The sequence below is a fragment of the Hyperoodon ampullatus genome (assembly GCF_949752795.1).
Source record: "Hyperoodon ampullatus genome assembly, chromosome: 19".
NCBI classification, from domain to species: domain Eukaryota; kingdom Metazoa; phylum Chordata; class Mammalia; order Artiodactyla; family Ziphiidae; genus Hyperoodon; species Hyperoodon ampullatus.
The window spans coordinates 44,678,128-44,701,993 of record NC_136932.1 but is presented as its reverse complement, the minus strand read 5'-3'; the positions used below and the strand labels follow the sequence as shown (position 1 = coordinate 44,701,993).

General features: G+C 41.2%; 1 protein-coding gene across 1 annotated transcript in view; it reads right to left on the bottom strand.

The window, feature by feature from the left end:
- Positions 1 to 18,169, bottom strand: part of BLMH (bleomycin hydrolase) — a gene marked incomplete at its 5' end in the record, with an annotated part of 43,490 nt that extends 25,321 nt beyond the window's left edge. The window contains 6 exons of the mRNA XM_079724984.1: positions 10,820 to 10,912; positions 12,219 to 12,307; positions 13,129 to 13,270; positions 14,102 to 14,211; positions 17,417 to 17,617; positions 17,917 to 18,169. Of these exons, the coding sequence (XP_079581110.1) occupies positions 10,820 to 10,912; positions 12,219 to 12,307; positions 13,129 to 13,270; positions 14,102 to 14,211; positions 17,417 to 17,617; positions 17,917 to 18,169 (888 nt within the window). The remainder of the gene's footprint in view (positions 1 to 10,819; positions 10,913 to 12,218; positions 12,308 to 13,128; positions 13,271 to 14,101; positions 14,212 to 17,416; positions 17,618 to 17,916) is intronic.
- Positions 18,170 to 23,866: the final 5,697 nt, after the last annotated feature.

The window sequence follows — 23,866 nt, the reverse complement described above, 5'->3', positions numbered from 1 at the left end:
TCCAGTGACTGGTGTAAAACTTAAATTTAGGAGTTCAAACTGGGCAGACCCTAAACGCAGAACAAAAGGGAAGGCTTAGAGAATAAAACAAAGCTATAGCCTGTAAGAAATAAACCTTTCCTTCCCCTCCTCTCCTTGGACCCCAACTCTGGAGAACTCTGCTGTCCTTAACCTGACAGATCCCACCCTCTTCCCTCACCTTACCCTCCACTCCCTTCAGAAATGTCGGCTCCTGCCTCTGCTCTAGAAAGAATCACCAGAGAATGATCTATGACGGCCTGATTTCTTAATACGCCCAACCCCACCACTTTCAGCCAGAAAGACCACTTAAGGAGCTTAGTTTTTGATACTCCTTAGCTGTACATTAGTAGTTGTTTTGAGCAGCCAGGACTTCTCCAGACTGACCTTTAGGTAAATTCAGTAGATACCCCAGTCCCTATCTGGCTTTAGGGAACACATGTCCAAGATCCCCCAATTCTAAATCAGTATCCATATGTCATCATCAGCCACTGAAATTGTATTTATTTCTCTTCATCATCTCCAGTGCATTCATTCTAGGCCTCAAAAAGCCTTGGGACAGACTGGAACCTGATACCAAGGCTCAAACTTATTCTCTGAACCAAAGCTAGAAAACTAAACATAGGCCTGCCTATGACATTAGGCCTATAATTAAGGGTAAAAAGACTCTTAATTCATGTGTTATTTTGGAAGACAGAGCCTGACTCTACCATCTTAACAGAAACAGATTAACCTACAGATGAAGTTATGTTTGCCTTTCATTTTATGTTTTGTTTCCCAAGAGAGAATCTTCCTTTACTAGGATTTACTTTGTGTTTTATGAGCCTAAACAGCTGCTCCTTAAACCACCTCTTTTTTTTTTTTTTTTTTTTGCGGTACGTGGGCCTCTCACCGCTGTGGCCTCTCCCATTGCGGAGCACAGGCTCCGGACGCGCAGGCTCAGGGGCCATGGCTCACGAGCCCAGCCGCTCCGCGGCATATGGGATCTTCCCGGACCGGGGCACGAACCCATGTCCCCTGCATCGGCAGGCGGACTCTCAACCACTGCACCACCAGGGAAGCCCCACCTCTCTTTTAATGTTGCATCATTCTCAGGTTGGTTTCTAGTACAGAAAAGCAGCAGCAGGGCATCACATTAGCAACTGTAATTGAGCTAATCTAGCCATGGATTAATGAGCTCTGTTTGGGATTCATAAGGACCAGAGAGTCATTTTGTATTTGCTCAGCACCAAAGCCACAAATGGCACCTTTCATCATGAGGACGCTGCCACTGGTAACTAAAGACAATGACAATGAAAGTATATAATCAGAACATGTTTAAATAAGGAAGGTTTTAAAGACTTAAATGATGTGTATTTTCAACTAGTAATCGTTGTCACATGTGTATGAACATTTTATATGGGGTCATCTTGATTAATTCTCAGTCATCCAAGGGTGGTTTATCCAGTTCAGTTAGGCTCTGGCCAAAAAAAGGAGGCTAGGGCTAGGCCTAATGAAGATTTAAGACAACTAAGTGAAGTTCTGTTTACTTTTAAACACATTCTAAATACAAATGAGTGTTTGACACTATAATTTACATATACCTCATTATGCATTTGACTCCCTATCTAAAGTAAAAAGTGTTAAATCATTCCTTCCTTCTCCCCAAAAATGCATTAAAGGAAACCTGCATTTTAGTTATCTAAATGAATTCTATGATTAATCTTTTTGGAATACAAATACTTATGCCCTACTGCATATGATTTATAAATCTGAATTTTTATCAGAGGTACACATAAGGCACGAGTGAGGATAAGGGTGACATCTCTTTCTCTTGGATTTTAGTAAAACTGTAATTTGAGACATGTTGCTTTGTTTACCATGACTATAATTATCCAAAGCCATTCAGATTCAAGTCAGTTCATAACACTTTGGAAGGAATATTTGGCTCCAAGTCAACTTACAATAGTTAAACAAGCTCTAATTTTTTAAAACTCTCCAAAGTATAGTCTCCAGGGCCCCTGATACTACATTTCTTGATAAGAGACTCTGCTGTTCTGAAATAATATTCCCGGTTCCCAAAGTATAAAGCTGGCACTGAGTTTTGGATATCTGAGTCTGCTCTCTGGTGGGCAACTTGGGAGTGTCACCTGCTTCTCACAAGATGCACTTGGTATTCAGGACAAAAATAGATGCTGGACACTGAACACAAGTCATTATGCAGAACTGAATACTGGTGAATAATAAAACCAGGAAAGGGAATGGAAAAAAGAAAAAGGACACAGAAAACATGAAATACAGGACATAGGGAAAGAATGTGTGGACCCCAATTTAAAGACAAATGATGTGGGATGGAGTCAATTCCTATACCCATGGCTAAACTGGGAGACAGACATCAAGTGAGAGGAGGAAGGCAGGATGCAATAGTTGAGAGTCAGTCATGAATACTTAGAAGGGTGAGAGTTGAAAGCCAGCTACAGGCAGATGCAGAATGGAGGAAACCGTAATAATTAGAAATGTTAGAATGGGAAGGTAGTGCAATGGTAACAACCAAGCTACTTGTAATGGAGCAAAATTGGTAAAGCTAAAAGATTTCAGTGCTTGGAACCACTGCAGAAGTGACAGAATATTAGAATCTTCATTTGTATTTACAATACTGTATTGCCTAGTAAAGTCTAAAGCACTGTAGAAATATTACTTCTATTGTTATAAAAACGCAAAGCTACAGTGCCATTAAGAAATCACCTACTCTGACTTTTTAGTTTCACTGATGGAGAAATTAGGCTCATAGGTAAAATGACCTATTGATCACAGAGTTGAATGACCACAAGGACACAAAAGTGGTCAAAGAATATAGCTGAACTTTGAAGAAAGTTCAGTGCTAAGGGTAAATGAACCAGTTACAAGAGGGAAGGAGCAGAGACCTTAGTGACTGCTGATAATGCACAGAAAGGAGAGAGAAGACAGCTCTCTACTGCTTTCTGGTGGGGAATGAAAGAAAGGCAAGGATCTGTTTTAAAAACAAAAATCTTACCTGTGCCTGCAGAAGCAGGCAGAGAAGGAGATACTTTCTGGGGGCACCAAATATATTTTCAGGCAGGGAAAGACATAAGAAGGTACACTTAAAGGGTATGTGCCCTTCTGTGATGTTACGAGAAATGAGGTCATACAGATGATAACTAAGAATCAAATGATCATCTTGAGACTCCTTCTAGAGCGGTGGTTGAATCAAAGAAATAGTTAGAAATTCAGACTCTCCAGTCCCACCCAGACCTACTGAATCAATCTGCACTTTAGCAAGATCCTCAGGGGATTCAACTGTACATTAAAGTTTGAAAGCACTACTTCAGAGCACATTTATTCTTTCCCTCCTCCAAAACCTTGCTTCTTCAATTACTGCTTCTCTCACTCACATCTGCTATCCCTTACCACACACAGGTTTCCTCATCACTGCCGAAAAGCCCTCTCTCCTACCTGTAACCCCTCCCACTTCAGACACTATACCTCACGCCAATTCTTCCCTCTTCCTTGTTCTCCACATCAGCAAGTCCTGACAGCTTCACTTCCAAGATACACCCCCAAATGTATTCACTTCTCTTAATCCTCACTCTCATCAATCTGGTCGGAACCACTAGGATATCTCATCTACACAACCACAGGAGCCTCCTAACTGGTCTCCCTACTTCCTCTCCCACTGTTTTACCATCCATTCTCAAAACAGCCAGAGTGGCATATTTTTAAAACAAAAATTAAACCATGTCACTCCTCAGTTTAAATTCCCCAGTGCCTAGCTCACTTAGAATAAAATGCAATATCCTTACCATGGCTCACAGGTGCTATATTAGCCAGTTCTCATTTCCTCTGAGATCTATTCCAGCCATTCCCACTCTCTTTCCAAGCTCAAGTCACACTGCCTTCTTTCTGTTCCTCAAAAATACCAAGCTTCCTCCTGTCTTAGGGCTTTTGCACCCACTGTCTCCTCAGCCTGCTATGCTCTATGTCCAGATCTCTGAATGGATGGATTCTTCCTGCTATTTATATCTCAGCTCATATTTGACCTCAGAAAGGCCTTTTTATTTTTTTGGCTGTGCCATGGCTTGCAGGATCTTAGTTCCCTGACCAGAGATTGAACCCCGGGGCCACAGCTGTAAAAGCCAAGCCCTAACACTGGACTGCCAGGGAACTCCCTGGAAAGGCCTTTCTTAACCACCCTATCAATCACTGCATTCTATGTTCTTCAGAGTACATATCACATCAGATTGTTTATTTACTTGTGTATCATCTGTCTCCCTCCACTAGTATGTAAAATCCATGTGAGCAGGGACCAGGTCTGTTTCAGTCATCACTGTACCCACAGTGCTTAGAACATGCTTAATATTTAGTAGGTACTCAATAAATACTTATGGAATAAATGCATATCAACTTCTCTCCTCTGCACTGCCCAGCTTCTTGAAACTCCCTGCCTCTCCGTGCCATGGTCTGACTCCTCTCCACCTAGCTCCTTCCCTTCTCCATTCCACACACCCTTACTCAGGAATCAGCAGCCTTTCCTCAGACCTCAGAGTCTCTGGCCTGTCTGCAGCATCTGACACTGATGACCAGCACCTACATCACACAGTTCTGGCACTCACTTTTATAGAAATCGAAGTTTTATGGAAATAGATTATTTTCCAGAATTCTTTACTCAGACCTATTCTATCCTTCCATTCTCCCTCAGGAATTTCAATAATTCGCAAGGTTTCAGCCACCGGTACTAGCATCATTATCACTTTTCTAGATCATTCTCTTTCCTGAACTTTGGAATGATTTCCATATGCTTGAAACCCATTTCCAACTGGACAGTGCCTTGGGACTAGGCACTCCGAAGTCAATATTTCTCCTCTTCACGGTGGCCTCTGAAAAGAGCTTCTCTTACTGACGTGTGTGACCCACAGCAGCATTCTCCCAGTTGCCAGGCTTAAAACCTTAAAGTTATTTGTAATGATGAATCCTTGGCAGATAAGTTGCCAAGTGCTATGGATTTTTCCTCTGAGATCTCTCACATTTCTCTCATTTCCATTTCTATCCTCACTATTCTTGTTCAGGCCAAATTAGTACCACCTGGACTGCTGCAGCTTCTAACTGGTTTTCCTACCTCTCTTCCTTCCAGTTTCACCTATTTAACTAAATCTCCTGAAGTGCAGCTTTACTTCAAAAGGGAAATGCAATTTGTGAATATAATCTATTTCCTTTAAGAACCTCAAGGGAAAGGTTAGTCCCCTATTCAGTGTCAGAAATGTCCTCTATGACTATCAGAATAATAATTCCTTTCCTCTTCCAGAATCCAAAAGAGAAGACCATATTAGAAAATGTTACATCTTAGCAGCAGTGGCTCTTAAACCAGAATCACCTGAGAAGCTTTTAATGGTGTAGATGCCACAATTCGACAAATGCCAAAACAAAATTCACCAGGAAAACAATAAGAGAACAATGAGATGGGGCTAACTCTACAAACACTAAAACACTATAAATAGCTTCAGTAACTAAAATACAGGATTACTGGCAGATGAATAAACACACTAAACAAACAGAATTGCATGCCTGGAAACTTCAGAAATGATAGATGGCATCTCAAATTAAGGGGTAGGGAGAGGATGGACTATTTGAAAAGATGTGGGTCAACTGGGTAGCCTTGAGAGGAAAACAGTTAGATCCATATCTCATACCCTATGCCAGGATAAATTCTAAATGGATCAGAGATTCAAACACAAAAATCAAAACTCTATAAGTGCTAGAAGAAAAATGGAAGAATTCTTTTATAATTTGAGAAAAGCTTTTCTAATTAAAAACCATAAAAAACTTCCAATTTGACTATATATAAGTAAAAAATTCTGCATAGCAAAGCATATCACAGATAAGCAACAAACTAAGAAAAAAATTTTGCATCTCATATCACAATGGGCTAATTTCTGTAACATTTAAGGAATACCTAGAAATTGATAAAAGACCAAGAAAAAAAACAAGGATAAGAATATACAGTTCACAGAAAAGATGCTTAGCCCCACTCAAAGTAAGAAAATATAAATTAAAACTACAATGAGATAGTTTATCTATCAGACTGTTTACCTGTCAACTGTGTACCTTATCAGATCAGTAAGGATCCGATTGTTTGATAAATGCACTGCCTTGATAAATCTAAAGGGAAACAGGTTCTGTCAGATATTGCTGATGAGAGCGTAAATTGATAGACCCTCCAAAGAGGTTAATTTGGCATTATATATCAAAATTACAAATGTATATTCTCCCTGACTCAAAAATTCTATTTCTATTATGTTTTTTAAAAAAGAAATCTCTGGAAGGATGACTAACAGCTAAAACTAATAACAAAAACTAATAAAACTAATTTGGGGGTACATGGTAATTGGAAGGATGGAGAATAGGGTGAGAAGACTTCTCACTGTATATCTTCTTCTATTTTTGATATTTATGCTAAGTGAAATGTCAGACAGAAAAATACTGTATGATATCACTTACATGTGGAATCTAAAAGATACAACAAACTAGTGAATATAACAAAAAAGAAACAGACTCACAGATACAGAGAACAAACAAGTGGTTACCAGTGTGTGTGGGGGAGTGGGAGGTACAAACTAATGGGTGTAAGACAGGCTCAAGGATGCATTGTACAACATGGGGTATATAGCCAATATCTTGTAATAACTGTAAATGGAAAGTAACCTTTAAAAATTGTATTAAAAGAAACTATAGGCTTTAGAGAAAGACAAAGAAAATGAAAAAAACAAGTTATAAAACAGTGTACAGGATCTCTTTTTAAAGCTATTCTTATATGATCTTAAATGAAAAAAATATGGAAGAAAATGCACCAGAGTGTTAGCAGTGCTAACCTTTGGCTCACAAGGACTTTCTATGTCATCCTTCCTTGTGTTAGTATGTAATTTCTTATATTTATAAAGTTTAAAAGTACAAGCATTATTCATGCTCCTGGTGTAACACTCAAAAGCCTCTAATGTGCAACACGGTAGAATGATTAGCAAATGTAATTCAAATATGTTGTATGTTTCAAACTAAGAAGTTAATTGTTCAGTTGAAAAAATAAAATAAATGGGTACACCTCCGAAAGAAAGATAACTAGGCCCTAATCTCAAAGAAAATGACCTTGACCTTAGGTCTGAAGCAAGCCTAAGCCCATATATTATTTTTGTTTGTTTGTTTGTTTTTGCGGTACGCGGGCCTCTCACTGTTGTGGCCTCTCCCGTTGCGGAGCACAGGCTCCAGACGCTCAGGCTCAGCGGCCATGGCTCACGGGCCCAGCCGCTCCACGGGCCCAGCAGCATGTGGGATCTTCCCGGACGGGGGCACGAACCCGTGTCCCCTGCATCGGCAGGCGGACTCTCAACCACTGCACCACCAGGGAAGCCCCCATATATTGCTTTTAAGAGCTGAGAGCCACTGCTATAGAATTTCCTGAGTAAATCATAATGACTCCCTGTCTCTTCCTATGGCACTGATAAATATTGTTTCTGGTCTTTGTTCTATGTTTTGTTTTTTAACAGACAGAGTTTTGGTAGAGAATACACTTAATAATCCTAAGGGAATCTGGAGGCTAAAAGAGAGTAGACACACTAAGAAAACACTACAACAGAAGTGACTACACGGTTCCAGATCTGCCTTGTCTGTCATCACAACAAACAACCTGCCTTTCTCTTCTCTTAGAAAGAATGCCTTTAGCATAAATACATTTCATTCAAAGCTATCTGAGCTTCATGGCTGTTAAGTCATCATTTTGATGTGCCTACAAGACTAGGCAAAACATACGTACTAATTTGTGGCTTTAAAACCACAGCTAGGGCTTCCCTGGTGGCGCAGTGGTTGAGAGTCTGCCTGCCGATGCAGGGGACACGGGTTCATGCCCCGGTCCGGGAAGATCCCACATGCCGCGGAGTGGCTGAGCCTGCGCGTCTGGAGCCTGTGCTCCGCAACGGGAGAGGCCACAACAGTGAGAGGCCCGCATACCGCAAAAAATAAAAATAAAATAAAATAAAATAAAATAAAACCACAGCTAGACTCTTCATTACATAAGAGTCAGGTTAAATAAAGAGTTATCTAGGGGATTGTAAAAATCTAAAGACCTATACCACACAGAATTCTACAGTCAACAGTTTACCTAGAATCATTAAGTAAACAACCCTATTTATAATACATCCATACTCAGGACTTGGTAAGGTGGTGTTGTACTATTTTTCCAAGGTTAGGAACAGGAGAGAAAAGATATGTGAAATATACCTGCCCTAATTCGTTTCTGTTTTTTCTTTTGGCCGCACCACACCACACGTGGGATCCTAGTTCCCCAACAAGGGATCGAACCTGCGCCCCCTGCACTAGAAGCGCAGAGTCTTAACCACTGGACCGCCAGGGAAGTGAACCTGCCCTAATTCTTATCAGCTAATCCCAGAGTCAGAACATGGATTTTAGACATATCATTTAAAAGATCATTAAAGCAAACATCTTAAGCCAACAGAATGCTTGTGATTTGCAATAAGTGTTATCTGAGCCCATTTCCGTAACTCTTTATAGAACCTTCATCCTTACTACATCCCACCATCTTACTATAAACATAAAGAAGGGCAAATTATGCAGGAGATATGGCCTCAACAGGAGAGATCATTCCAAGGAGAAAGAGAAAAAACTAACATTTATTGGACCACTGCTATGTACCAGGCACTACGCCTTATACTCTTATACTTAATTCCTTATTTGATCCCCACAAAAATCCAATGAGAAATATATTTTAAACCCCAAACGGAATCTCAGACAGGTTAAGTATTTTATCCAAAATCACAGAGCTGTTAAGTGATAGAGCCGGAACGGAAACCCATGTCCTACTCCAAAACCTATTTTCTTCTACTACAGTCAGATACCTCTCTTAACAAAGAACACTTAAGGAGTAAAGAAAGAGGTAAGTATGAGATAATTTAAATGTATCTAGCAAAATGAAACCTCTGTATTCATCCACTGAACAATATTTAAGAAATGAATATTGTATCAAGCTAGACGTGTTACACTTGAACAAACTGAGACTTCAGAGCTTCAGGAACCTGTCTCAGGTCACATGGCTGTTAAACGAGATTAGATAGCCTGACTCCAGAGACCATGCTCTCGACTACACTATGCTGCCTCTCTAAAATTCAAAGGAAAACACAAGTGAAGCATTAATGTTGTGCGCTTCAGTGAAAAAATTTAGGCCATCTTAACTCCATACAAACAGTCTTGAAAGTACTGTTAGTTGAGTGATTCCTAGTAATGGGCCCACTAGATGAAAAAGGGAAATGTTTGTACTTTTCTCAAAGTGATTTCACAGTTTTATACATATTCATTTGGATTATGAATAGTATTTAATAATAAAGATTTTTAACTGCCTTGATAATAAATATTACTGCCTTATATTTGTTTAATGCTTTTTAAGTTTTCCAAAATGTTTTCACATACATTATTTTAACTGTTATAACCATCAATAGCTTCTCATCTTTATTCCTATAGAATAAAACCAAAAGACCTGGCATCTACCTAAGATCCCTCACAGCTCTGCCTTTCTAGCTTAATTTACTACCAAACACACTCACAAAATGTTACGTTTCAGCTACTGTGTTCTCTGAAGATTCCACCTTTGTTCATGCTACTGTACATGCAATTCCTGTTGTCTGGAATGGTTTTCCCAGTTACCCATCTGGTACATCTTTACTGCTCTTTCAAGAGCTGGTTCCAATATCTTCCCCATGAAACCTTCAGTTCACTGAATTAGTCACTCCCTCTTCTATGACCACCAAATTCTTTATAACACATCTCTAGCATAGGATTTATTTTAATTATTTATGTGTTTCTTTTACCAAGAGATTGAGCTCCTTGAAAGCAGAGACCATGTCTTTCTCATCTTTGTATTCCCAGTGGCAAACTCATAGCACGTATTCAATATTTATGAAATGAATAAAAGAGTGAATTATGGAATAATAAATTGGGAAATAGAAGATATAAGTACAAGTCCCATACTAAACTGCAAAGTTTATACTTCAGCCTTTTCAGCTGTAAAATAAGTAATTTTCTTCCTTTTATTTTTTAAAGATTCTACACTTTATTTTTTATTTATTTATTTTTGGTTGCATTGGGTCTTCGTTGCTGCACGCGAGCTTTCTCTAGTTGGGGCGAGCGGGGGCTACTCTCTGTTGCGGTGCGCGGGCTTCTCATCGCAGTGGCTTCTCTTGTTGTGGAGCATGGGCTCTAGGCATGCAGGCTTCAGTAGTTGTGGCATGCGGGCTCAGTAGTTGTGGCTCGCAGGCTCTAGAGCACAGGCTCAGTAGTTGTGGCACACAGGCTTAGTTGCTCTGCGGCATGTGGGATCTTCCCAGACTAGGGCTCAAACCCGTGTCCCCTGCATTGGCAGGCAGATTCTTAACCAGTGTGCCACCAGGGGAGCCCTTGGGTTTTTTTTTTGTTTTTTCTTTTTTTTTTTAGTATTTATTTATTTATTTATTTTGGCTGCACCAGGTCTTAGTGGTGGCATGCAGGATATCTAGTTGTGGCATGCGGACTACTTAGTTGTGGCATGCATCTGGGATCTAGTTCCCTGACCAGGGCTTGAACCCAGGTCCCCCACATTGGGAGCTCAGGGTCTTACCCACTGGACCACCAGGGAAGTCCCTAAAATAAGTAATTTTCAATTCAATTCAACATTACCTACAATGACCACGCTTCCCAATCAATGTAACAGATAGGCATATTCTGAGAGTTCTTTAGAAGGGACACAAAAAATTCAAATAATTGTTATTACCTCCTCCATCATGGCATCCTGTGTGGCTGAGATTTCTCCTTTGGTTGCGCCGCTGTGTACCAGGTTCCTTAGTCGTATACAGAATTCTCTCATCTATGATAGAAACTTATTCAGTTACCCATATTCAACTATAAATGAGCCTAACAGACCAGTGCTAGCTCTATTTTGAAGTATAACTCAGCCAAGACCCCGGGCAAAGTTCATAAAAGCAAATGGATCTTTCCCCAACCAGTCCACTTAAACACAAAGCTAAAAACACTCTCCATAAGGAGAAAAGACATGAATCATTCCCCAACAATACTAGATGGAACTGCTCCTGCTCTGCAACTGATGGTACCCCCTGTGATACATGTCTGGGGATGGGGAAAACATGTAATTCCATAATGCCATCACCCTCAGAAAAAGCAAGAGACAAGCTGATTATGCCACTAAGTCACTCTAATAGATTTTAATTTACAATTTTACTGGTTGTCCATTTCTTCTCTGTAAAATCATTATGACCATGGCTATGCCAACCCCCAATATACTTTTCATTTTTGTTGTTTTCAATTTTGAGAGATGCCAAAGATAAAGGTGAGTCATAAACCTAACCACTGTGCTAAAGAGAATCTTGCTCCCACCTGAAATGGAATCCAATGCTATACTATTAATGACCTTTTAGCCTGTGGATAATATTCCCCAGTTTCCTGGGTGGAAAATAACCTACTTCTAATATTGAGGAAACACATTTACAGTTTATTTTAAAATGTAGTCTTTCTCCCAGGAATGACAAATCCAATTTTAGCCTCATAGATCAAGACAGCAGATTCTGGCAACTCCCAGTTCTTAAAAAAGATGTCTGGCTGGCAGAGCAGCATCCCTGTAGGATTCACAATCCTCCTTGGGAAAATGGGTTATGTAGAGAAGAGAGAATGATTCATTAAGACAACTGAGGCAATAAAAAGCAGTTCAGTGACTACATCAAATGTTAAGTGAATGGATAAACTACACTGATATAGTTTGGGGAAGCCGCAGAACTCTGCATACTCTCTGAGGAAGTCTTCCAAAGAGTTCTTTTTGGTTTTACTAGAACATAAAGCTGCCCCAGTCCACCTCCACTAGAACCAAGTTAGCATGCTTGTGGCTGAGAATGGGGCTTTCTTTCCTCAGTACCCATAAGAAAATATTAAAATCAATAGAAATAAAAGTGGGAGATTTTTAAAGAGAAGGAAAAAAACCACCCTAATCTCAATTATTTTTAAAGTTAATATGAGGCTACATTGCCTTGGATAGACACTGAGTAGCTATCTTGTACACAGACTGTGTATACTGAAATGCCCAGGAATGTCCCTGGAAAATCAGTTAGGAGTTTTAAGGTAAGTATACTACATGCAATCCCACCCTGCTCCATATGCTGTACCTTGTGATTCAGAATATCATTCATCCTTCTGGTTGCCTCTGTTGTATAAGATTCAGGGAAGCACTTCTTAGGGATAACACCGTATTTTTCTAAAAGAAAACAAATTTTAATGTTCAATAAAGTAAACGTATACTCCAGTGTCAGGAACCCTGGCAAAAATAGCTATTGCTTTTAAAAACAGGCCATATTGGGCTTCCCTGGTGGCGCAGTGGTTGAGAGTCCGCCTGCCGATGCAGGGGACACGCGTTCGTGCCCCAGTCCAGGAAGATCCCACATGCCGCAGAACGGCTGAGCCCGTGAGCCATGGCTGCTGGGCCTGCGTGTCCAGAGCCTGTGCTCCGCAACAGGAGAGGCCACAACAGTGAGAGGTCCGCATATCGCAAAAAAAAAAAAAAAAAAAAAAAATAGGCCATATTTTGCTAGTCTAACTCAGAAAACTTAATGACCTTACAATATTATTAAACAGGTCATTTAATCTGCCTATTTATCCATCTATCTTGAATTAATTCTGTTCTTTTTAATCTAACACACTTTGTAAAGTATTCAGCATGATGAAGTTTCTCCAAAAGACAATTTTTTGAATGAGGACATTTTCAAACAGTTGCAGTTTCAACGCGTTTCTTGATTACATCAATGGATAAGAGATAAACTTTTTCATAGAAAGTTAGTTCTACTTAATACAACCTTTTCTTCTCTAACTCAACCTTCACAGTACCTATCTCCTTACCTCTAATTTAAGAAAGGTACTTAATAGGTAAGAGTGTGAGATAAAGGTTCTTAAAGCTAACTGTATACCCCTCTGGGGACCAATTCTACTCTGTACTTAACCACCAAAGAAATGACCTATGCCTAACTACAGAGCCTTGCTTGATCATGCTGGGTTTCTGTTTCATTAGAGAAAGGCTCTTACCAACAATATTGACAAGCATATCCCATTGTCCTCCATCATTTGCAGGATTCGTAAGCAAATACTGCACCAGCCTACCATCCTCAGGCTCCTTTTTCTGGGCTGTGTCCACAAAAGCATTTAAGAAGAAATAACAGCGTTCAACCTAGAGTAAGAGAAGTTAAATAAAATTAAAGGAGAAGAGAGCTAATATCTTTATTGGCATTATCAACAGAATATGAGTCCTGGAACTACTGTAGACCCAACAGAGTAGGTATTTTTAAACTAAAGTTGGTAATTACATAGCAGTATCTCTGGGGCTTCCCTGGGGGTCCAGTGGTTGACTCTGCACTTCCACTGCAGGGAGCATGGGTTCGATCCCTGGTCGGGGAACTAAGATCCCACATGTCACGTGGTGTGTGTGGTGGGGGAAAGCAGTATCTGGTTTCATGAGAATGTCTGAAGTGTTTTTCTTTATCTGTGTGTACACATTGTAATAGTTTATCCAAAACAAGGCACTGCTTTATTCTGAAACAGAAAAATCTGATATTTAGAGTCTTCAATCAATAAAGATCTAATGGATACATATAACATACACTTTAAAGATAAAAAACTGGAATAAAATTATTTACTGTTTTTCAGACAAGTATTACCTGGAGAAAGGGAATTAGGTCCTAGAAATACAAATAATCTACATAAAGATGCTAAAAGGGGAAATCACTGAAAACAAAATAAAACATTTTAAATAAGAAAGAAACAAGGAAGTAGTAAGGTGAGTCATCAGACTTATTATTTCATTGCAAAAAGTAGCCACCTACCAACCAAAAGTAGTTCTGCCTTTGAAAAGAGTCAACTTTTGATACTTTGGAAATCAGAATAAATGCTGTCCCATCTATAATGGAAGGCAGACTACAACTAGAAAAGCAAGAAATGAAGAGATAGTCCCTACCAAGGTTGACATTGAAACAAAAAGAATATTTCAAGATCAGTCCCATACCTTGTCCCAGAAAAAGAGGTAAGACTGACTAAATTCAAATTCTTCAATATTTAATTTTCTCATGAATGGAAGTCTCATAACATTCAGACAAGAAAAGATCCAGCATCGCCCTGAAAAAAGAAAGCAAATCAAGAAAGTATGATGAATGTTCACATAGATTACATTGTTCCAACTGTATTTCCCAATACTGAATCTATGACAAGATCTTGGACAATTTAAGACCAAATCAGAAAGAGCAGAAAGATACAAACACAAAAACAAGAAAGGTAGTACTTACTATTTGCAATATATATCCAAAGGTTTATATCCTTAACATATAAAAAAAACTCTTTACGTATCACATAAAGAATCAATTACAAATCACCTAAGAAAATTACATTAGAAAAAGAAATACTGGTAGAGAAACATGAGCAAAGATCATGAACAGCTAATTTAATAGTCAAAAAAGATACAAATAGCCAAGAAACATTTTTTTAAAGTTCATCATAAGACACCTGTTAAATGGAGAAACATTATTTTTCAATTAATAATGCCCAATATTGGCAAGGACCTGGGGAAACAGCATTATTATATACCCTGGATAGGAATCTAAACAGGTAAAAAATATCTGAAGGCAATCTGGCAATATGTGGCAAAACCTTTAAAAAGTCTCCACCCTTTAATGTGGAATATATAGTATATGCTTCAATATAAGATGACTCTAGCATAAGTCAATCCCCATGCCCCAACGAGAATTTTTCTTTAAGTTATTTAGTTAACTGGATTATATAAACACTTAAAAATATAGATGAAATAGTAACTGTCTGCCTATAATATTTAATTTAGTAGCTTTAATATTTAGATATTTAAAATCATATTAATATAATAAATTGATGTAGAAGCATTGTTTTTTCCACTTTGACATGTCATTTTCACACTGATCCACACTTTTCACGTGCATCTTGGCATCAGTGCCTTTACCATTATTAGATCACTCTTTCAAACAGAACACATCATCCTTCTTCCATCTACTATGTTTGAGTCACAGCAATGCTTTGAATCCATGCATAATGCTGTCCCTAAAAAATGTTATGCCACCACCATATAATCATATTCGTCATTTGTCCTGTAAGTGGATAATCACAAACTCCACAATGTCACCATCTTCTGTACTTCTGTACTTCATCTTAAGTGATCTTTAGGGGTCTATTTACAAGGATATCCAACATTTCCACGTGAGGTCATGTCCTAGAAAAATATTGCATTCAAATTGTCTGCTTTTTAAAAAAACTGATTCAATCAAATGATCTCCATAAGCATCCCAAACTAGCAAGGATCAAGGTTATTTCAGAGTAATTAATGTCTTTCCCAAAATGTACTTTACTTCAAATTAAATTAACTGAGAATGCTCATGATCAAAGTCTTTGTAAAGCCTCACACATAGGGTAACTCTTTTCTAAGGAAGATTCAGAGGGGAAAAACCTTGACTTTTATCTGGGCATAACTTTTTTACTAATATGAAAATACGTTCACAATATATTGGTAAGTGAAAAAGGTAGGTAGGTTACCTAACAATATGTAAGGTATCACCCATATTAAACACACACACACAGAATAAAGACCTGACAGAATACTTACTCATCGGTATTTTGCAAATATTCTACATTGAACAACAGTAATCTTACAAGAAGAAAAAATAATTAAAAATAAGTAACTACACACAGTGTTTTTCAAAAGTCACTAATGGGGCTTCCCTGGTGGCACAGTGGTTAAGAATCCACCTGCCAATGCAGGGGACACGAATTCGAGCCCTGGTCCAGGAAGATTCCACATGCTGCGGACCAACTAAGCCCGTGCACCACAACTACTGAGCCTGCGCTCTAGAGCCCGCGAGCCACAACTACTGAGCCCAAGTACGACTACTGAAGCCTGCATGCATAGAGCCCGTGCTCCGCAACAAGAGAAGCCACTGCAATGAGAAGCCTGCACACCGCAATGAAGAGTAGCCCCCATTCACCGCAACTAGAGAACAGCCCGCGCACAGCAATGAAGACCCAACGCAGCCAAAAATAAATAAAATAAATTTAAAAATTTTTAAAAAGTCACTAATGACTTAGTGTAGCTCATCTTTACCTTGGTTTTACCTGTATGCCACCTCTCTCATAAGCACACTATTATTTCCTGGTGAGGAAATCTGAACTGTTAATGTGAAAACTGCAGGGAAATAACCTACATAGCTCATGTGCTATTTGTACCTCTTGCAAATAAAAATGACACTACAGGATATATAAGACATGATCTGTTCTAGATGAACATTTCCAGGCTTTTCCCTAAAAGGGCGCTGCAATCCATGTAGGACCACTAATAACATTACTAACTGGATCTAACTGGATAATTTGTAGCCTGACAGGCCACACCACCCCAAGCACTTTCTACTGTGGCAAAACATTAATTATTGCAAGATCATAATTTTTTTCTTAAAATTTAAAAATGAACTTTACTGAGGTATAATTTACATACAATAAAACACATCCATGTTATAAATGTACACTTTGAGTTCTGACTGGCTTTAAGCAAGCACTGATCTGCTTTCTGCCAAAATAAATAGACTAGAAGTAGTTTTAAAATTGATAGACTTTAAAAAGTCCTTTTAGTAAAATTCTGCCATGAGAATGTCCTTATTTAGATTCCTGGATAACCCATCTTTCACTGTAGCTGTTTTTCTGTTTTCTAGTGGTGCTAGATAGCAGATAGCAAAGCAAGAGCTCTTGACCAGCAAGGCATGAGAAATGAGTATTTTTCTGTATTACAAACTAGTCTACTGGTGGTAACTTAGCCCATTAGCACATGTGTTCAAACTGCAACCAAAAGTTATACTTAAAAATAACATTTGATGACATTTTGATGCAATTACATTGTGTCTTTTCCATCCCATACATTTGTACATGGCCTTCAGGGCAACGTGGAGGTGTCCTCTAGGGCATGAACCTTTTTGCATGATCCGTTTCGTACGAAGAACATATATCTCCAAGACATGGGGCTGCAGTCACATAACTTCAAGACAGAATGTCGTGAATTAATTCAAACAGATGACCATGGGCTAGTCAGTCACTTTAGTGCTCAAATCAAATATACTAACGAACCACAGAGCACGAAAACAAGTCACAAAGTAACCTTCTTGGCCCAGCCTGTACTTGGCGCCTGTTCTCTAAAAATTTACTACAACTTCTTTCTATCCAAACCTCTTCTCCCCTAAGGCCATTCTTAGGTAAGACACCACAATGGGACGCTGTCAAGAAAGTCAAGGGAAGTGTGCAAGAAGTTTAAAGACCTCACCTGAGCTCTTCTGGTTGGTGACAGGCTTGCCTTCAGGATGCACGGCGTGCTGGAACACATGCTGAACACCCTGGACCGTGGCCCTCTTCAGACAGATGTCCAGGAGGTCGTGGGTGGTGCCGACATTCTGGGCCAGTACGAACTGAGGATCGGAATTCAGTTTCTGAAGCAGAGCAGCTACCTTCTCCGAATTCAGTCCTGCTAAAAGACCAAACGGGATTGATTATAACATCAAAAAGAGGCTGAGAAGGGCTGACCCGGGACTCCCACACTCGGGCTCTAACTTGCTAAGAACATCCCGAGGTGACCATAGCAGCGGAGAAGCCCTTCACCGGCGTCCTCGCCCACAATGCTGCCTCCCTCCGGGCCGCTCCAGCCCACCCAGAAAGCTCTACCCTCAGCATCGCCTCGGGACCCGGCCCCGGCCCCGGCCCTTCCCCGCCGCCGGGCCTCCGGGGCGCAGCTGAGTCCCCAGAGGCCACCCGCGCCCCCCGGCTTACCCTCGGCGGGGAAGAGTGGCGCCTCACCCGCGTCGTTCATGGCGCCCACGCTGCCCGGCGGGGGAACGGTAGTTTCGGGGTCCTCAGGCAAGAGCCGGGGCTGCACAGCGGTTCGCTGCCTAAGCTGCCCGACCTGGCTCTCGCACCCCGACCGCCGGAAAGAGGAAACCGGCTCAGCGGCGGCGGAGGGCTGAGAGAAACGGGGTCCGCGGAGGGACAAAACTCCCCCCACGCGTTGTTGAGTCAGCGCCATCGGGGCTGGCCCCGCCCGGGGGAGGGCCGAGGGGGCGGGTCGCTGACGCACTGCAGCCGCCCGCGCCCCCGCCCCGGGCGGGTCCCCCTCGGCTCAGGCCCACGCTCTCCCTCAGCGCTGCCTGCCGTCTGCCCCAGAGGCGCCGGCGTTCACAGCCAGCCGTGATTACGCTTCCTGACCACCGGGGCGCCCTCCTAGCATAAGGTCAGTCCCGAGCGTGGAACTCGAGGGTTCCATGCCGGGCCCGGAGACCGAATACCCTAGCATTGTGAAATTGGCCCCATGAAGCCCTTTCAGAGGCCAAAAGGGGGCTCAAAGGCGGTAGGGCGGGCTCAGGGGCCGCATAATTAAGCACTGGGCTTAGGATGGGTTGACTCGTTTCAGAAATGAACCCGAAAGCTCTTCCAATAGGCATCCTTCGCTGACCAGTCACTGCACTTTTAATGGCAATGTTTTTGTGTTTGAGGGGAAATTGGAATCAAGCTCTTTCCTACCCACTCAGTTGCTACCAGGGTTCTACAAACATACAATTGCTGGAACTTCCCTGGTGGCGCAGTGGTTAAGAATCCGCCTGCCCACGCAGGAGACATGGGTTCCATCCCTGGTCCGGGAAGATCCCACATGCCGCGGAGCAACTTAGCCCATGCAAGCCACAAGTACTGAGCCCGCATGCTGCAACTACTGAAGTCTGCATGCCTAGAGCCCGTGGTCCACAGCAAGAGAAGCCACCACAATGAGAAGCCCACGCACTGCGTGGAAAAGTAGCCCCCGCTCGCGGCAACTAGGGAAAGCCTGCGCGCAGCCAAAAAACCCAAAGCAGCCAAAAACAAACAAACAAACAAAAAACCCCAACACCGCAAAAAACATACAATTGCTCATTTCGAGGAAACTACTCATTCTGGGCTTCATGGAGACAGTGAGTGTCTCCTACCTAGCTAAGGGGCGTGACAGAACTCAGTCTAATGCATCGATACTGTTTGTCCAGCCGTCTACAAAACCTTCAAATGACCGGGCCCTCGTCCCCAGGCTTTCAGGATAACTGAGAGGTTTAACAAGGTTTTGAGATAGTGAAGCCTTTTTATGTTGTTTTTCGTGCTCTAAAATCTCAAACCTTAGTGAGATGTTGGGATGGGACCCAAAGGTGATGAAACAAATCCAGATAGATCTGTCTACCACTGAAAAGCCTGACTCTGCTACTCAGAGCAGTGAGAGTCTTCTATGGAACCTAGCATCTAGGTCCTAGATTGAAAATAATCTCTGATTCGAAGGAACTCTAATATCTGGGGGAAAAACCATACTCAGACACCAATCAGTCATTTGAGAAATCACAGTCTCTGTGTCCCTAGAGAGACCTAGCCAAAGTTTGGGGATATGACGTAACAACTGTCTCCAACAGAGCCCATCAGCTGTCCCATTCTGAGATTCTTCTGATGTCTGAAGAAAAGGAACAGGTTGAAAATTATGCTGAAAGAAATCATTGGTCCTTTCACAAAATGATGTTCAAGCATCCTGCCCAATTCAACTCATAAAATTTTATTCAAGGGCTTCCTTTGTGGCGCAGTGGTTGAGAGTCCGCCTGCTGATGCAGGAGATGCAGGTTCGTGCCCCTGTCCGGGAAGATCCCACATACCGCAGAGCGGCTGGGCCCGTGAGCCATGGCCGCTGAACCTGCGCATCTGGAGCCTGTTATCCTCAACGGGAGAGGCCACAACAGTGAGAGGCCCGCGCACCGCAAAAAAAAAAAAAAAAAAAAAAAAATTTTATTCAATATCTACCATGTACAGTCACTGGGCAAACTGCTGATGATATGGAGACCAACAAGCTTAAACTTGCCCTTAAGAAACACACAATGTAGTGAAAAAGATGCAAAATAACTTTTGGAGAATTTGTATTAACATAACAATAGAGATGTAAAAGCAGTAAGGAAGGAGCTGTTAATTGGACCAGAGGTGCCTGAAAAAAGGGGTCACAGTGAGCATAGTCTTAAAGAGTGGATGATGGGCTTTCACAAGGCAAAACACAGAGGAAGGGCATGCAAGGCACCAGCAAAGGCACTGGAGCATTAAAGCATGTGGCAAAATTATGTTCAAGAAACTGTGCATCATAGACTGATGTGGTTAAGATCAGGGAAGGTGTTAAGATCAGGGACAAAGTGTAGGACTGGAAAGGTAGATTTGGGCCAGAATATAAAGGCTTTTGTATGCCATGCCTGAGTATCTGGACTTTATCTTATGGTTAACTAGAAGCCAACGTAGGATTTTGAACAAGGGAACAATATGCTCATTTCTATGTAAAGAAAGAAATGCAAGAGCAGTGGGGAGAGTGATTTGGAGGGGAGAGATTCTGGACCTAGGGAAACTAGTTAGAAGGCTAATCCAGCAGTGCACTTGGGGGGTGATAGAAGCTTTAAACTGTGAAAAAGGAGGACGCACAGATAATCTGGAAGTTTTCACTTGATGAGTGGATGCATGGTGGTGTCATTAACTTAGAGAAGGAATACAGAAAAATGGATATGTTTGGGAATATGCAAGTGAGTAGATAATTAAATTAGTTTGGGCCTTGGCAAGTTTGGGATGCCCACAGGATACCCAGGAAAAGAAGTCCAGGAGGCAGATTAAAAGATGTCTAGAATTACATAGGTCTTCGAACCATGAAAGTCAACAAGGTTACACAGGGAAAGAGAATAAAGCAAAAAAAGATGAGCACCAAGAATTGTACCCTGGGCAGCTGCATGCTGTTGTGCAGGGTGTTAATGGCACAAGGGTACCAGGCTGAGTGGGGTGAATGGGACCTGAAGCCACATGTCCTGGCCCAGGGCTGTGCCCAATCAGATTATGGTGAACCTTTTAATGCTTGTTACAAAGATGCCATAAGGGGGTACCATTAACTCTGGAAATAGTGGCATTAAAGAATGGGTGAAGACAGAGAAGCCAGCAGTAAATCACAGAAAGAGCAGTGAGAGAGGGAGAAGACCCATAGAGTTATGCCCTGGAATCCCAGGAAGGCAAGGAGAAGATGGTGAATGGGCCTGAAAGCTCCAGAAAAGTTTGGTAACTACGTCAGAGGCAACCTTAGAGAGGACAGCGTCAGTGAATGATGGGGTGGGCAGAAGCCACCACACTGCAGTAGGTTGAGAGGGAAGGAAATACCAGGAAAGGTCTTTTGGGAGAAAAGGAAAACTAATGTCTACCTGGAGGGTGAAAGGCAGGAACCAGTACAGATGAGAGAGTAAATATGTGGCAGAGAAGGTACAATTGCTAGAATATAAGCACTGGAAAAGAAGAGGGATGGAATCACTGGAGAAGGTGGAGGGGCCAGTTTTACAGCTACGGCTACCCTTTTCATGCCAATGACTACATTTTCCCACCCCATGCCCAGAAATTCCTATCATCATCACTTTGCCAGGTCTCCTGCTCTGCCCTCATTGCCAGGGTGTCACCCTTAGTACCAGTTTCCCACCCAGCAACTCACACCCATACACTCAGCCCCTGTGTGGGCACAGAGAAGGAGAGCAGAGGAAAGCTGGTTTTCCAATGAGTCTGCCCCAGATGACCAAGCCAGGAAGACGTTTCCCTAAGAGTAGGATTGTTCAGACCTACCCCTTTAACTCCATCCAGAAAAGATACTGTTGAGCCCTGTGACATCTCATGGAACAAAGCTACAAGAAGCAGAATTCTAGCATGAATCCACAATTTTAGAAAAGAAAATGCATATAAATTCAGTGAGTGGCATCACCTGCCTTTGCAGATATGCCTTCTGCCTATTGCTTCTATGGGGCTTCCCTAGTTAAACAAATCCAGTGTCAAGGCAAATTAAAAAATAATACTAAAAATATGTAGAGAACTCCTAAGCATCAGTAGGAAAAAGACAAAAAAACCAATAAAAAATGGAAAAAAGACCTTAACAGGCATTTCACACAAAAGGAAGAATGAATGGCAACAGTAATGTTGGAAATGCACAATAAAATTTTAATAAGATGCTATGTTACCTCTTGATAGGCAAAAATTTTAAAGGCAGGTATTAAAAAATAATATTGGCAATCCTTACATACTGCTTGAGGAGATATAAATAATGTTACCAAGTTGGAAAACATTTGTCAATATTTGTAAAGTTGAAGATGCAAGTACTCTATAGCCCAGAAACTTTATTCCTGGGTTTGTATTCGAAAACTACACTGTCCAGTATGGTAGCTACTAGCCACTTGTGGCTATTTAAATTTATTCATTAAGATTAAGTTAAAAATCTACTTTCTCAATAGTAGTAGTCACATTCCAAGTGCTCCGTAATGATGTGCGGCTACTATATTGGAGAGCATAGATATACAACCCTTTCATCATGAGAGTAAGTTCCACTGGACAGCCCTGCCCTAGAGAAATTATTGCATACGAGCCCTAGGCGTCACAGTCATGACTGTTTATGTGAGCATTGCCGGTGATTGCATAGAACCTGGAAAAAACCCAATAGTTCATCAACAGGAGTGTGTGTGAATTGTGACATATTCATACAATGGACTACTACAGAGAAGATGAAAATCAACGTGGGTGAATTTCAGAAACATAATGTTGAGAGCAAGTTGCAAAGCAAATGACACACAACCACTTTTTAAAAGTTCAACAACAAACAAAATTACATAATGTATTGTTTAGACATACAGACATACATGGTAAAAGAATTTGTTTTTAAAACAAGGGAATATACAAGCAGCTCATGCAGCTCAGTATCAGAAAAACAAACAACCCAATCCAAAAATGGGCAGAAGACCTAAATAGATATTTCTCCATAGAAGATATACAGATTGCCAACAAACACATGAAAGGAGGCTCAACATCACTAATCATTAGAGAAATGCAAATCAAAACTACAATGAGGTATCACCTCACACCAGTCAGAATGGCCATCATCAAAAAATCTACAAACAGTAAATGATGGAGAGGGTGTGGAGAAAAAGGAACCCTCTTGCACTGTTGGTGGGAATGTAAATTGATACAGCCACTATGGAGTACAGTATGGAGGTTAAAAAACTACAAATAGAACTACCATATGACCCAGCAATCCCACTACTGGGCATATACCCTGAGAAAACCGTAATTCAAAAAGAGTCATGTACCACAATGTTCATTGCAGCTCTATTTACAATAGCCAGGACATGGAAGCAACCTAAGTGTCCATCGACAGATGAATGGATAAAGAAGATGTGGCACATATATACAATGGAATATTACTCGGCCATAAAAAGAAACGAAATTGAGTTATTTGTAGTGAGGTGGATGGACCTAGAGTCTGTCATACAGAGTGAAGTAAGTCAGAAAGAGAAAAACAAACACCGTATGCTAACACATATGTATGGAATCTAAAAAAAGAAAGGTTCTGAAGAACCTAAGGGCAGGACAGGAATAAAGATGCAGATGTAGAGAGAGAATGGACTTGAGGACTCGAGGAGGGGGAAGGGTAAGCTGGGATGAAGTGAGAGAGTGGCAATGGACATACATACACTACTAAATGTAAAATAGATAGCTAGTAGGAAGCAGCTGCATAGCACAGGGACATCAGCTCGGAGCTTTGTGACCACCTAGAGGGGTGGGATAGGGAGGGTGGGATAGGGAGGGTGGAAGGGAGGGAGATGCAAGAGGGAAGAGATATGGGGATATATGTATATGTATAGCTGATTCACTTTGTTATACAGCAGCAACTAACACA